Source organism: Oryzias latipes, chromosome 18, assembly GCF_002234675.1.
Source record: "Oryzias latipes chromosome 18, ASM223467v1".
NCBI classification, from domain to species: domain Eukaryota; kingdom Metazoa; phylum Chordata; class Actinopteri; order Beloniformes; family Adrianichthyidae; genus Oryzias; species Oryzias latipes.
The window spans coordinates 9,036,874-9,053,381 of record NC_019876.2 but is presented as its reverse complement, the minus strand read 5'-3'; the positions used below and the strand labels follow the sequence as shown (position 1 = coordinate 9,053,381).

The 16,508-nt window shown below is 39.8% G+C and overlaps 1 protein-coding gene across 13 annotated transcripts in view; it reads left to right on the top strand.

The window, feature by feature from the left end:
• Positions 1-16,508, top strand: part of LOC101165348 (adhesion G protein-coupled receptor L3) — a 315,502-nt gene that overhangs the window by 232,992 nt on the left and 66,002 nt on the right. For all 13 annotated transcript variants that reach the window (XM_023948941.1, XM_023948944.1, XM_023948940.1 and 10 more), the window contains one exon: positions 14,892-15,075. In XM_023948941.1, the coding sequence (XP_023804709.1) occupies positions 14,892-15,075 (184 nt within the window). The remainder of the gene's footprint in view (positions 1-14,891; positions 15,076-16,508) is intronic.

The following is a 16,508-nucleotide window of genomic DNA, read 5'->3' as shown; positions in this document are numbered from 1 at the left end:
TATGGTTTGACCACTTGGACCTTTGTTTTCTTGGACGCTGGGGCTTTGCCCTTAATGGGTCTCATGTTGTCTTAACATCTGTAAATTTGTAAATTGGCAAGATTATAATGTGTGCTTAAATGATATAATATAATGTGTGCTCTGAGTTGCGAATGGCCAGTGGTGCAGAATGGTCAACTTTTTATATATCCCCGGGCTAACGGGCAGCCGTCTGCCTCCCGGAGACTTTTACACATCGTCCAGTCAGAGCTGTTACCGACTGGCTGCCAGCGCCCTGTGGCGGCCCAGTTGTCGCCCAATTTTGTAATGAATTCATCCCCGCCTGACGGCCGCCGGGTTCATTCATGACCTCGCCAACGATTTTCAAAAAAGGTTATTGTGAAGATTCCCTCCAGTGACAGTCGGATTTGTGACCATAGCTTAACCCAGTTTTTATGTCATTTATTTTTTTGCGCAACTTTTTATTATGGATGTAGTCATGACATCACAGAAATCCTAACAGTAGTAACTATATCTCTTTTACAAAAAGAGGGGCTGCACGATTGTTTTATAGGTTATAGTCAGAGAAATGCAAAATAACTGAAATTAAAAGTGTTTGGTGTTGGTTTCAAGATAGTTAACAAAAGTCCTTACATTTTTTCAAATACAAACTGTTTAGCTTCATAGATGAAATTACTCTTTCTAAAGGAAGGCAGGAGAACATTTGAACTCAGTTTTATGTCTATAAAAAAAAGTGGAAACGCATTAGAAATGTGTTTTTTTAATCTATCCAAACAACAATTTTTCATACCCAAAATGACTGCGATCGAATGGCCAAAAAAACCCAAAAGACCAGTCCGACTTTCAATAGATTTACATTCCAGTCCATAGAGTGGGCTGGGGATTTTAAAGTCATTAAAAAGACTAGAGGCGCTGAAAGGAGGGGCACCGACTCTGTTCAGATTTGTGTCTTCTTTGCATTTCTGAGCATCTTTTATGGGATGTTCCACTGTCCATTGCTGTGAATATTGCCCAGCTTTCCTGGCGAGGCAAATTCAAAGAAACAGTGAGGGGCTTTTGGGGGCAACGTGTGTGGATGATGACAGGCTTGGCGATGGCCTTAGAGAGACTTTTATTTTATTTATTTTTGATGGGGCAGTTGTTCCTCCAACAGACCCTCTGGTGGTTGCCGTAAGTGGAATTGGCAGAGGAATACTAGGCAAATGAAAGGTGCACCTGCCCCCTCTGTTCTGCTTGGAGGATATAGATGGAGCCAAAGGGAGGCAGTTAGATATTATGGGAACTAATGTCCTCCTGAATACCAGCAATGCACATTTGCCCTCTGTAGAAGACATTTCTAAACCTGAATATTTCCAAACAGCTGCAAATTAATGCATAAACTCGTTTTGATATCTACTGAGGACATTTGGAGCTTCCCAATGACACCAAAAGAGAAGGGGTGGGGCTCCAGGAATTGTAGTTATTGAGTGGATTTAAAAAAAGTGAACTTTTTTTTTTCTCTGGTAGTCAGGAGGATATGGGTCAAAGGGTCCAAAGTAAACTCTCACCTATCAGCAAGGTTCAAATCCTGGCTTGAACCTCTCCGAGTGGAGTTTGTATGTTCTCCTTGTGGGTTTTCCCTGGTTTCTTCCAAAAACATGGTTCATAGGTTAATTGGCGACTCTAAATTGCCCTCAGGTGATTTTTTTTTTTATTTGATTTGAAATGGTTTATTTCAAGCAATTAAGTACAAATAATACATAACAGCAATATAATCATCAGTTATACATTCATACAGTAACTAATCAAGCTTAGGATAATTATACGTAGATAGATAGATAGATAGATAGATAGATAGATAGATAGATAGATAGATAGATAGATAGATAGATAGATAGATAGATAGATAGATAGATAGATAGATAGATAGATAGATAGATAGATAGATAGATAGATAGATAGATAGATAGATAGATAGATAGATAGATAGATAGATAGATAGATAGACAACTTTATTTATCCATTTGGGAGGTTCCCGCATGGAAATTGACATCTCCATCGCATACAGCACTGGTTGACATACATATAGGAAAAAGGAAAAAGCAGCACAGTGACTAGAAAAATTAGAAAGATTAGAACACTAGGAAACAATTTAAATATATGAAAAACAGCATATACAAAAAGAAAAAAAAAAAAAAAAAAAAGGTCATTCAGGCCCTTTCCCTTTCCTTTTCCGTCTTCCTCCCCCCTCCTGAGTGGAGGTTAAAGAGTTTGATGGCACGGGGGACAAAGGAGTTCCTCAGTCTATTAGTCCTGCACCTTGGGAGGAGCAGCCTCTTGCTGAAGGTGCTTCTCCGGCTACTGATGGTCGTGTGCAGAGGGTGGGTGGTATTGTCCAGGATACTCGTTAGTTTTTTGAGTGTCCTTCTCTCTGCCACAGTAGCCAGAGGGTCCAGCCTTGTGCCAACCACAGAACCAGCCCGCCTGATCAGCTTCTCCAGCCTGGAGAAGTCTGTCTTTGAGGTGCTCCCCCCCCAGCACACCACAGCGTAGGTTAGTACACTGGCGACCACAGACTGATAGAAGATCCCCAGGAGCTTCTTGCAGATGTTGAATGATCTTAACCTCCTCAAGAAGTACATCCTGCTCTGGGCCTTCTTGTACAGCTGCCCCGTGTTGCTCGTCCAGTCCAGCTTGTTGTCCAGCCACAGCCCAAGATATTTATAGGTCTGCACGACCTCCACCTCCTCCACTCCTATCAGAACTGGTCTGGGGTTGGGTCTGTCCCTCCCAAAGCTGTAAGTTGTTTTTGTGGCTCCAGACAACAAAATCATCCACCAGGCTCCTGTACTCCTCCTCATCGTCGCCACTGATATATACATATTAATGTATGTACATATTAATACATATTAATAAATATTGCTTGAAAGGGAGTGGAAGGAAGCGAACTTATATAATCCCACCCCGTTATACTGTAACCATTTTATTACATGATTTATCAATATCCGGTTCCCAGTTTTTATCAGACAGAATTAAAAATCATAAGATATCGATAAAGCACATGACAAAGATGAATTACTTAAGTATTACGTCAAAAATAACTATTTTAGAAGTCAACATGGCAAATGCAGATCAGTCATCTGAAATATTCATCCTTACTTGCTGTTCCACATCGTCCAGTCTTTTCTCCAGAATCTCGACCCGGTTTTCTCGCTGCCCGTTTTGAGCCCGAAATCTTCGGAACTCTTCCATCATTTCCCAAAGTGGCGTTAGCTTAGCCGACACTTGTTCCATAAAACTTTTCAGCGTTTCTTGAATAATGTCAAGAGTCTTTTTGAGGTCTTCGTATTCCTGGGGTTTCTTCGGGGGCATGGTCAGCTCTCTTTTTTGGGGAAAATCAACCTTTTAAGTAATTTAAAGATAGTTGTATTCGCAGAGAGGCACGCCACACGCCCTGCCCGTAACCCGGAACCGGAAAAAGGTGTGTATGGGTGTGGCCCTGCAACATACTGGTGACCTGCTCAGCTTTGCCCGGGTGGAACTGGGATAGGCTCCAGCAACCCTGTGACTTCGAAAGGGATTCTGAAGATAGATAACTGATAGTCTTCTAATCTGTTATTGTATAGAAAGCAGGCTGGACGGATAAAAAAAACAGCAGAAAGCTGATTGGCGATGACTTATTGAGAGCTTGGAAACTAGGCGGAGCGCTTGGAAGCAGCGTTTAGAGCTTGGAAGCAGCGTTTAGAGCTTGGAAGCAGGGCGGACAGCATGGAAGCAGCGGGTAGAGCGTGGAAGCAGGGCGGACAGCGTGGAAGCAGCGGGTAGAGCGTGGAAGCAGGGTGGAGAGAACATAGGTTTGTAGAGCCAAACCATCCAACTGGCTGAGCTGGAGTCCATAAGAGGACAATCTTTTATAGGGTGGCTGGAGGAACTGGGCTTTATACTCTTGTCCTGATAAGGGCAGTAGCTCCAGCTGAGAAGGGGGTGGAGCAAGATAGAGACACAGGAACAGAAGCAGGTATCCCACCATGGGTGTGTAATTCAATCCCAAAACAAACTAGGTTTGTAATGTAAAAGCTTTTTGAGGATCTACAAGAAAAAAACTACATTTCAGTAACACGATTAAAAATGAGTCCGTATTACATTTCTTACCTTCATTTAGCTTGTGCAGATGAAACAATGGCTCTGATTACTTATGAATCACTCTAAAGAGTCAATTCTGCTTGATGTCATTGTTGATTTCATTGAACTCAACAGGATTTGGCCTTGATAAGGCAGCAGAGTACAAACTGATAATCCCTTTCCGTTTCATGTATCCCCTGCAGGAATGTTTCGTTGTGATCCCCTTTGATTCAGAGCACAGCAAACACGGCACCCTTTCTGCCTTTCGGTCATATCAGTGGCAGCTTGTTTGTTCCCGGATGCGACTTTACGCTTGTCCAATTATTGTGATTACATCCATCCATGCTGCTCCACGCTCCAACTTGCCGGGTCTTTTGGAAATAATAAATGTGGGATGTTGCAGTGCAGTCCATGTGTCAGCACTAGAAGAAAAAAAAAAAAAAGAAGAGGATTCTTGTGCTTCAGTGGGAACCAATTGAGTGTGAATTTTCAAGGTAGGAGGATACCGAACTTCAACCCTCATTAAAATGACACCGAGCGTGAAGAGATGACCAGGGGAGTGTTGCCGTGGAGCATGACCTTAAAGCAGACTAAACAAGGGAGGCTATTTCTTCAGGAATGTAATGAGATGATAAAATTTCACCGGTTGTCATTTGTCCAAAGATTAAGATGAACTCACCCTCATAAACGAAGACAGCTTGAACAACACAGACTTCAGCAGGACTCGTCTTGAGTGAGCGACCACTGATCGGATCACTTTTGAAGTTCATTCCCAATGACGTTTTAGAACAACAGTGCTCCGTTTTTCTATTTTTATTTTTAAATATATAATCTCAATTCTAAATAGCTGTATACATAACCTCAGATTAATTCATAATCCTTATTAAGGCCTATCATAATTTTCAGTTGAATATCAGTTAAAAATCTTTCTTTGTTTACGATCTGCGAAAAGAAAAAAAAACTAAACAAACACTATTTTAGTTATTATTATTTTAGTTATTTTTATGTAAGAATTTCAAATTTTACAACCGAAACTTCCCCCTATGGTTAAGTGACATGTTGTATGAAAACTTTTTTCACAGCCAAACAGAATTGGTTTTAGAGGTTTAGAAATGATGAAAAAAATTACAATTCTATCAAATTGGTAAAATTGGAAAAATAAATGAATTGGTGGGCTGTTGAATCTAAATCAAACTGGCTAAGAAATGGCACATAAAACCTTAAATCTATCAGAAAAACCACGTTTGTTACTTCAAAATATGACTATAGCAGGTCATTCTTCTTCCAAAAAAAAAAAAAAATTCCGAAAGACAATTTAATCCTTATCAGCTTTCCCACTATGTCAAGCAATCGGGCCACCAGGGGGCAGTGCAGCCTGCAGTGAGGTCAGTTTTGTCATCGCTCACCTTATTAAATTGAGAAATTTAACCCTTAATCAAGAACAACCTCAGGAAGAGTGTGTTTGACTCCAGGGCACAGCCGGACCTTGTTACCAATATATTTATTATTATTCACTGCAGGAGCATGCAGTGGATGCAGTTTGTTTTTTTTCCCCCCCAGATAGCAATACCTCAGTGTAAGCTCTGCTTATTGAGATAACCACAGAAGGTTTGTGTAGAATTGAAGTTTGGCCAATCATGTCTTAGTCGTGAATAAGCGGGGAACACTGTATAACCATTCATGTCACATTTGATCATAATTCTCATTATTAGCATGATCTAAACTTTCCTTAAATACACATTGTATAGAACCTGGTCCATGTTTTCTGCCCTGTAATTTACCATCCTTCCACTAGAGACAGTAGAGGGTTTTTTCCTGCTCATTTCAAAATAGCTGCTTCAGTGAAATCTTAAAAACTTTTTGCCAACTTTATGGAGAGAATAACTCAGCTATTGTTATTCATTTTTTTAAATGACTACTTGCTGTATTTAAAAAAAAGCTAAAATTGGTTGGTAAATGGTAAATGGCATATACTTATATAGCGCCTTTCTTCCTACAAGGACAAAGCGCTTTACAGTCACAGACCCATTCTTCCAGTCACACACACATTCACTCACACATTCACACACTGGAACTAAAAAAAAAAAATCAAAACACAAAGAAAAACAGTTTCACTTAAATAACCAGTTAAAGCTAAAATTGGTTAATTAATTCTTTATCATTCAGCTAGATTGTGTTAAAAATATGTGGATCAAATTTGAGACAGTGGGTAAATAAGGAGCTTTTATCTTGAACACTCATGTCAATATTTTTGCATCTTAAACTAACATTGTTGTGAACAAAAACTTTACCAAATGTGTTGTATATATAACCTAGATCGTAAAGAAATTTTGGGGATTTAATTTAAAGAGTTTAAAAAAAATCTTAAATCCCCCAAATCGTTTTTTTTATTTCCAGTTTTTCTGATGAAGTATGCTTCGCAGGGTTAGAAGTCCGTCATTTTGTTGCATGTGCGCTTGTGCGTTTGCCCAATTTGGGGTTTCAGCTTTGTGTAAATGACGGAGCAACTGAGAGGAAGCAGCTGGTTAACAGGAAACGAGGAGTGAGGAGAAATGAGTGCACAGAGCTGGTCAGAAAGGAAAGACACGCCGAGATCAGCCTCTGCCAGAATCAATTTCCCAGACCGAGAGTTCATTTCATCAGTCAGCGCGCAGATAGTGGCACACACGCCACAGCTTGGCTTGGACTGGCGCCAAGCTCACACTAATGTCCACCTCTGCTTCCCTTCCTCTCCGTCTGCACTGGTACAAATGGACCGCGGGCTGCAGCTTTTTCACAGTTGGTCTTCCCCATGATCAAAGCGGAACTTTCCTGTAGTGATTCCAGTTAATGACCAGCACGCCCTTGTGCAGCTGAAACTTTCCTGTTCAAGCACCTTCATCACAGATTGGGATCGAGATCGCTTCACCGCCTCTTTGGTTTTCCTTTTGTGTTGCTCAGATCTACTGACTGAAACTTTTATCCCGTTTATCCATCTTCTATTTCTTTGGGGTTTGAGTCAGAGGGGCAAAAGTCTCAATAGGGAGCCTTTTTCCTTGGCCTTGCAGTTCTGACAAGTTTTTCTCAGATCAGCTGAGACATGTTGTTGTCATATCGCCACTGTGGGTTGGGGCCTTCTCCCTGATGTCGTCCTTAATTGACTTTTCCTGATGTTCGGGGTCAAAGCTCTGCTCTCTGTTGCTCTTCAATGGCTGAGCTAGGCACTTTATTTCTAAAGGAGAGCCCCACAACCCTGAAAAGACCCCACGTTTCAGTCTCCCGTACATTTATCTTAAAGACAGACTCCAATGAAAATCCTAGTTTTGGTCTTTTTAACAGGTTCTTCTAGCATTCTTCTCATGATGGAAGACATATTAAATATAAAGAAAATGATTAAAATCGCATTTTTGAACTGTACAGCTGGATGGCGCCAATTTTGTTGCATCGCTAACATGCTAAGCTAATGTTAGCTTTGGGTTTTCAGGGACTGTAAGCTGGCGAAGAGAGAATAAACAAAGGGCTCATGGGAAATATGCACTGGCTTACTTCTGTGCCAAGAGTTCTGATGAATTACAGACTTACTTTGGCTAAAAACAAAATAAACTAATAAATTACCACTGGGAACACTTTGAAAATAGATAAAAAGATGATCGGTGTGGGACTTATTTTCTAAATTTATTTAGAAACTAAATTTAACACATGATTTGAGATTTTGAGACTTAAATCTGTCTTCATCTCAGAAAAGTAGTATAAGGTCTGCATTACCACAGACGCTGTGCTTATCTATCAGTGGATCACATGTTTTTTTTTAAGCAAAACAGAAGGATCTCTGGATCCACAAGAGGGAGGAGAAGCTGGGTCCCCCTCACACCAGCCAATGCACTTCCAGCTTTTCTTAGGAGAGGCTGAAAAGCTAAACTAAGTTGCTAAAGCTAACAGACTTTTTCTGGATTTTGAACCTGAAAGTACAGTTTTGTGCACTAACAAAGTGTCCGTTTGGGATTTGAAACTGTTATTTAGGTGCTGGTGTGTTCAAGGACCGTCATCCCTCACCTATGAAGAGAACCTGGATGACTGTGTCATATTCCAACTGCACAGACTGGATTGAAGTTCTGTTAACCCTTGTGCTATTCTAGGCACTTTAACATTTGGAGTGGGGTCATCTAGACATTTCAAGAGTAAACCTTTTTTTTCCAATGATTTGGGATCTTCACTGGTGTCCATGGATTACATGAAACCCTCTTCACCTTTATCCACCTTTGTCATGGTAGAGATAACACGTCAATGTAAGGATCGGGACAGCTGCACCCCATAGGATGGCACAAGGGTTAAGCTGTAGTCATCACTGGCCTTACGGGTGGATTCGGGCCGTCTGTGGCAGAAAAATGGCCAAACACTCAGGTCCACCTTGCCTCAGGAGATCCCACCAGAGGCAATCGCCACAAAGCTCCTGAGAACATTTAACGCATAAACCCATCCATTTCCATATTTTATTCAGAAGGGTTCAAATAGAGTCTGGCTGGGACTTTGAACACGCCGACTTTTCACATGAATTCTGACCTTCAATCAAGATTACACAGGTCTAACTCTTTGTTTGTGGTTTTTGTTTTGTTCGTCTTTGTTGATGTTTTTCTTTCTCTTGGGAGGTTTAATCTCTGATGATTTGTGATTGAATAGAATTCTGCCCTTTAATGCACAATTTGTCAGGAAAAAAAAATCAATTTGACCCTTAATCGAAAGAAAAGGTGACGGCTTTCATGGAAAAGACATGACATTTGAAACCCGCCGTTTCCAACTTTGATTGGCTTTACGTGTGCTTACATAGAGATAAGGAGTAATATGGGCTTTTTTTATTTTAAAGTTTCTTCAAGATCATTCCAAGTTTTGTGTCTTTACTCTAAAAATGATGGCCTCCAAACTCTACAATAGAAAGAAAATAAACAAAAACAAGCAAAAGGTTTCTTTTATGAAGCAAAGTAAGCCACTACAACCTGAATAAAAACACAAAATTAAAGGTAGTAAGACCTAGTAAAGGTTAAGAAAACCACCGTTCTTGTAAAAAAAAAAAAAAAGATTATTGATGCTAAAGTCCTTCAAAAGAATTACTTTTCTTTCCCCAAAAAAAGACAGCGCGCCTTATAATCCATAGTGTCTTGTATGTGGTGTAAATCTGCTTGTTCTTACTGATGTCGAAGGGATTTTTTGAGAGATATGCGTAGTGTATTTTCAACATAGTGTAATGTTGAAATGTCCGTATGTTTTTTTTTATATGTTGAGCATGCTAGTGCAGGTAGCGGGTAGTGGCATCGAGCATTTATTTACGTTTTGCTAGCAGGGTTGGGAGTTAGCATTGTTTGTTTTAGGGGTACAAGTCTGTTTTTTTAAGAGTTGCAAAGAAGGTTGGGTGTTATTGTTAACCACGCCAACGCGTAGCGCGGTCTACCTTTTTTTTACGCGTTACTAAGAAGGGTGGGAGTTATCGTGGAGTTAGCATGGGTTGTTATAGCGGTAAAAGCCTAATTTTTAAGAATTGAAAACAAGGTTGGGTGTAATTGTTAACATGCCAATGAGGTGTCCGCCTTTTTTTACTTGTTACCAAGAAGAGTGGGAGTTAGCATAGTCACCGTAACATTTGTTTTCAAGGTATCAGTCGTTTTTTTTTCATGCTAGGTTGTGAAAATGCTAATGTGTAGCATGTTACAAACAAGTTAGTAAAGTCTGACCAACTGATGGACTTATCACTGACTCTTTTGTCTCTTTAATTGTGCCTATAAGTTCAGTGCACCCTGTATATGACAAAAGTTTGAAAAAAGACAATTTATTGATAAGAAAATAAGAGAGAAGGAGAGTAGAAGTAGACAAGAATAGAGGACAGAACCCCAGTGCACCATAGTTTCCCCAACTTAAAACTTTTAACAACCTACTAACAACTTTATTGTTATTGTTAAGTATAATTTAAACAAATTAACAGTAAGGTAAATAATCTCTGAATACTAACTAGTCTGACAATAAGCCTGTCCAAAGAGGAATGTTTTCAGTCTACCTTTGAATGTAGAAACTGTGTCGGCCTCTCTTACACAAGCTGGGTGCTTATTCCATAAAACAGGGGCTTGATGACTAAACGCTCTACCTCCAACTGTATTTTTACTAATTCTAGGAACCACAAGCAGTCCTGCATTTTGTGAGTAAAGTGTTCTGTTTGGGTGGTAAGGCACTATGAGGTCTTTACTATAGGATGGGGCCATACCATGTAAGGCCTTATAGGTTAGCAGGAGGATTTTGAACTTAACCCTAGATTCAACTGGGAGCCACGGAAGTGAAACCAACACAGGAGTGATGTGATCTCTTCTGCTACCTCCTGCTAACAATCTAGCTGCTACATTCTGAACAAGGAATGTAGCAGGAACTCTTAGGACACGCTTCTTACAAAGAATTATAGTAATCCACTTTAGACGTAACAAACGCATGGATGAGTTTTTCGGCATAACTTTTGGAAAGTATATTTCTGATCTTAGCTATATTCCGCAGGTGAAAAAATGCAGTTTTCCACGCCTGAGATATGTGAGCATGAAATGATAAATCTTGGTCAAATAGAACCACTAGGTTTCTAACTGTGGAATGGGAGGCTATACTTACACCATCCAGGGAGACTATCTGAGCAGACAGAGCAACTCTGAGGTTTTTAGAACCTAGTATAATGACCTCAGTTTTTTCTGGGTTCAAGAGGAGGTAATTAATTGTCTATATAAATAGATAAATACAATTGCGTATCATCTGCATAACAGTGAAAACTAATGCTGTGTTTCCTGATTATGTTTCCTAAGGACAGCGTATAAAACAGGATGGGTCCTAAAACTGAGCCCTGTGGGACTTTGTAGCTAACTCGAGTGCAATGAGAGGACTGCCCACTTACTATTAACAAACTGGCACCTATCGGATAAGTAGGATTCAAACCACTGGAGGGCAGATCCTCTGATCCCTATGTCACGCTTTAATCTTTGGAAATAAATACTGTGGTCCATAGTGTGAAAGGCTGCACTGAGGTCTAACAGGACCAGGATAGAAAGTAGTCCCTTTTCTGAGGCCAACAACAAGTCATTAAAGGCTCTAACTAGTGCAGTTTCCGTACTGTCATCTTGATAAGAAAAATAGTAAGTCACATCAAAGAGGTGCTCCATCAGAGCAGATGTTTCAACAGCATGGAGCCTAATGGCAGATTTCTGCTCTGTATTCTAAGGGTTTGACTAAAAACATAAACTCAACCCCCAACCCCCCCATTCTCTGACTTCTCATCAACACAAAGTCCACCACTGACGCTAAAAAATGGGTTGTTTGCATAAAAAAGTGGTAAATTCTCTCTGTCACCAATGGACTGCTCAGTTTCTATGGTAACACGACCTAAAGCTTGTTCTCTGAAGCTACAAAGCTCCCTTTACAATAAACCGTGCTTACAATACGCTTGATCAGATGAGATTTATGTTGATTCTGTTCGGAAAATAGAATGGATCAATAGTTTGACACGCTGATACAGAGAAAATGTGCCAGAACTTTTTGGTGGTGTCAATCCACAGCAATGTTGAAGTTTAGGACATTAGGTTGAATGTCCTGGTCTGGGTGGGCACTGTGGCAATGTTCCTGTGGCCGAGCGGGCCCCTGGTATGAATAGTTTCCCAAAATACTGTTTAAAATATAATACTGAGCCAAGACTTAAGTTTCCTTTAAAATTCAATTTTACAAGTATTCATTGCTTGTGTGTGTTAATGGAGGGAGGGGGGTGGGTAAAGGGTGGAGTGGGTGTCTCTCTTTTTATTGATTTATTGTCTGATTTTATTTTAAATTGTACAGAGCTTCGAGTCACTTAAATGTTTTTAAACCTGTTTTGTAGTTTCTTGTATAGATTTTGTAGAATGGCAGGAGTTTATTAGAAATTTGCCTCTGAGTTGTGGGCGGGACTATTGTTGGAGCAAGTCCACCTCCACTTCCCGTCACCCACCTTACATGCTTCCCCGCTAGCTTACAGCCCCTCACACCGCCAACCAAACATTGTCGTTGTTGCTTAGACAACGAAAATGAAAACATACATGGATTTACGCTCCAAATACGATCTTTTCAAACTGTATTTGTTTCGACTTCCTGATTCACAACGATTTTAAAGCTTTTAAATCCCCAGCTAAATGAGTCTGGAAGGATTGATTGTGAAAGTGAAATGTTTTGCACTGTTTGTGTGTTTTCTTTTTTATTTGTCCTCCAGCATCAGAAAAATGCCACAAGAAGATGCTGAAAATCCTCATTTTGTACTGTTTGCACAATTTATTTCTATTTATTGTTCTGACATTGTCATTTTTTGTTTTTTTCTCACTTTTGTTAATTTTTTCTATTCTTAAGTGTTTTATGTCGCACATTAGCACTGCAGCAAATTCCTATTCTGTGAAACTGCTCTGTTCACTGAAAATGGCAATAAATACTCCTTGAATCCTTGAATCCCTGAAAACACCAAAAACAACATTTTTATTGGAGTGCGTCTTTCAATTGATTAGAGAAAAAAATGTAAAGGTAGTAAAGAATTGTAAGGGAACTAGTTTTTGTTATAAAATCATACATGGGGAGTTCTTAATAGTTAAATATCCTGTTAGGGTTCAGTAAGAACACCCAAAGAACCAAAGCCAACCTTAATTCAGCCTGAATGTCTTGATCTGCCGTCTTCTCAGACTTTACTACCTTGTTAATCCTTTGCATCTTTTACCCGAACCTTCTCATTCTGACTTCATCTCTTGAGCTTCGTCATTGATTATCTTCACACCTTTATTCCCTTTTAAATATCGTCTCTTCATGCCAAAAGGGAGGGGAAAAAAAGCAATAATTAGACATGCCTCTCTGCGAGTCCATCAATCCCTATACTGTAGAGCCCTTTCTGAGGTGTTCTAAGAAGTGAGGGGAATCTGAAAGTGCAGAACAAAAGGAGGAGGTGATCATACCAACGCCTGAAGAGATGAAGCTCTTTAATTGAGAGAGAATCAACCTCTGCCTGTAGCTGAATGTCAGAATCTAATACTGAATACCGACATCAAAGTTCTTTTGATTTTTTTATTTGTGCTTGTGTTTTTAGTGGTTTGACGTTACCTTGGGAAAGCTCGCTGCGGTGTCATGAGTTTTTCTATATCAGTCTAGTGCTTTTCCAATCAACCCTCATGGCTTTTGGCGCACTGATCTTAAGGCCGTGTCACACAGCCACTACGTACATTTTGTACATTTTCCACATAAATATTCATTCTTTAATGATCCATGCGTTATATACGTACTTCACAAGTGTTCGTCACTCGTTGAGGTGTGCAGATGTCCGTCCAGGGTTTCAGCCGATGTGAATTCGGTTTTGAGCTGCATTGAGCAAAATTTTTGGTCCGTTGAGAACGACGCAGTTTACAATCTTACGCAATTATTTGTGATTCTTTTCAAGATGCATACGCAAATTTGTGGCTTTCTATGACCATTCCACGCATGTCTAATGGATTTTGATGTATAACTTTTATATTGCGCATATGGTGCACATATAATACTAATTCTGGCTTTTATGTTGATTTAGGTGTTCTTTGCGGTGTATATACTAGAACCAATCTATTCTAGCTGACAAGTACTTTTTGTTGGGTATATTATATCACAAATTCCACCTATTCTGGTGCAAAGAAAAGCGGCTATGCAGCATTACGAAAAGCAGCTTTTCTCTGCGTCAGAATCAGTTACCTTATGTCAAAAAGCGTGTCTTGTTCATGTGTTGCTGGCGACATTTCCGTTGTTAAAGAGTTAAACATCAGGTGTCCATTTTTGACCTACTTTCAGCACTATTTGCACCCTCTCCCCCACAGCCAATTGAAAATGTCCCCAAAGTCTTTCATGATATATCCATCCAAAAGGGGTTTTAAATTTTACTTTTTGGTTTTGCAAAAGATTTACTCACATTTTACTCAAAAGCCACTTTCCTACAATCCTTTTCTTCTCATGTAGATCTAAGAAACTCTCTGGTAGAGCTCGGATATCTACATTTACATTTGTGTTGGAATTACTAGTGATATTATCCTTGACCACCTGCTGTACGATAATGGCTTTCGCACATTTCTTTCTTACCATGGGCAGAGTTTCCTCTTTGGAGAGTTGACTCCAGTAAGGAAACGCTCTGATTTGCCGCTTAGTATTCCATTCATAATTCTTGCTATTGGCATTTTTAAATCTTTAATGGCAGTTCATTTTTTATCTTGTCATGAGGAGGTTCTTGTTTTTTTCTTTTCTTCACTTGCATTGCTCTGTAGCTGCCGTTAAGCCCTATCTTCCGTTTATTGTTGTATTTGGACTGAAGAGAAACCAGATGAGTGCTTTACAGATCCCCCGTTTTTACATCACTGCTATTTTTTTGGTTTGTTTGTTTGTTTATTTATCTGAGAGCATTTGTGTTGGGACCAACCGCTCACGTAGATTGTTTGTCAAACCAATTAAAGACTCTAGCCTGGAGTCATGCAAGCATTGGCCTGTGGTCGACATGTAAACACTGGCTGCTATTCATTTACACGATTCCTTTTGCTGCAGACGAGGAGACAAAAAGAAAAATCAAGATAACAGCAAACTGAGCGTCGTTCCAGATTCACGCCTTGCTGCTTTTGTGCCCAAAGGCAAACGACCTAACTGCAGTTTAAACGGTCTCCTGAAAACATCGTCTTATTGTTTGTATTTGCTTTTTGTGCCATTTTTGTGTCATCACACATTGTCGTTTGGCGCCGAGTTTTTCCTCGATTGCCTCTTAAGTTCTGCCATTCGTTCTGCAGGCCATGGTGGAGACGGTCAACAACCTGCTCCAGCCTCAAGCTCAGGCGGCGTGGAGGGAGCTGAGCACGAGTGACCAGCTAAGAGCCGCCACCACGCTGCTGGACACGGTGGAACAGGGCGCCTTCGTCCTGGCTGACAACCTGCTCAAGACAGACATCGTACAGGAGAACACGGAGAATATCAGTAAGTGGAACTTTTACTCCACCTTTTTTTCTTTGGGTTGTTTTTGCTCTCAGTACACTCAGCCCTACAACACTTTCACTATAAAAAGTTACAATTATCACTTTTGCCGGGTCGTTTTTACCCGATATAATATAACCAACAATACGTACTTGTCATAAAAAAATAGATCAAAACCTTTTCTTTTATTTTCAACTGTGGTATGTGTAACAAAATGGAAAAAAAGCATAGGAAATTCCTAAAAATATGCTCAAAAATTACTGAAAATTAGAATTTGAGAATGAAAAAATACCATAAAAAATAATAAAATGATGCTAGAAACTTGGTCTTTGGTCCTCCCATTCCTGGGTCATGTGAGACTTCCCTGGTAAAGGCTCAGACTCCTTGACATGCGACACATTGAAATTCATGTAATTAGTTTTGCTCGGGTGAAAATGTTATTTTATTTTATTCATTTATCTTACAGGGACCGTGGACATTAAACGCATGGCTGCAATGCACCAGAATTAGCCCAAAGGCTATTTTTCATCTGTAGTCCCCGGACAGGTGTTAAAATCGTCTACCTATAAAACCTCAAAGCATCAATTAAATACATTAATAGAAAATATACATGTACAATAAACAATCATTTAACATGCATAAAAACATGCACACAGTGAGAAACATAAAAACAAATATAAAAGACACAGAGGTGATCACCCGGCAAAAGTGCTCAGGGGTTCAAAAAGAACAGTTGACCACAATGACGGGAAAAAAATTAACTGTCAGAAGAAAACTTGCTTGTCTTTAAGCTGTTATACATGTTAAGCATCGTCTTCTTTCTCAAAATCTTTCCAGTAGTCCCTTGTTTATTGTTGCTCACATTTCGCAGATTTTCCAATGAAGGAAGCCAATTTCAAACTCCCTACAGTAAAGGAAGACTTGATGTCAGGATTTGTATTTCCAAGATGAAAGTACCATTTTTTTTTTCCTCATCCCAGCAAATCAAATTGCATTTATTTGGTTTCTTTGTTTTTTCCGTGTACACCAGCTCAGAACAAATTATCTACCCAAGCTGTGCATAAACAGATTATTAACTCATCCGGAAGACGCAGCCGTGGCTAATTATGACACTTTGAAAAAGTCGTAGATTAAATCTGAAGGTTGTGGTGTTTGATTTTAAACACTCTGCTGTTTCTTTGTTGAATGTGTTTCTGTCGTGTTTGCTGGCTGGTTTCACCGCACAGATGTCAATCCAAGGTGTGTTCCTGTTGACATCCGCACTTCTCACGGAGGAAAATGGGTTTTCCTGGAGGTTACATTTTGCAGGACCCCCCATGCAAAAACCCAATTTTCATTTTTGATATTATTCTTTTTGCAAAACAGATGATGGATGGATGGTTGGATGGATGGATGTCTCTGTAAATATTTTTCCCAATTGACAGGGCTTAATAAAA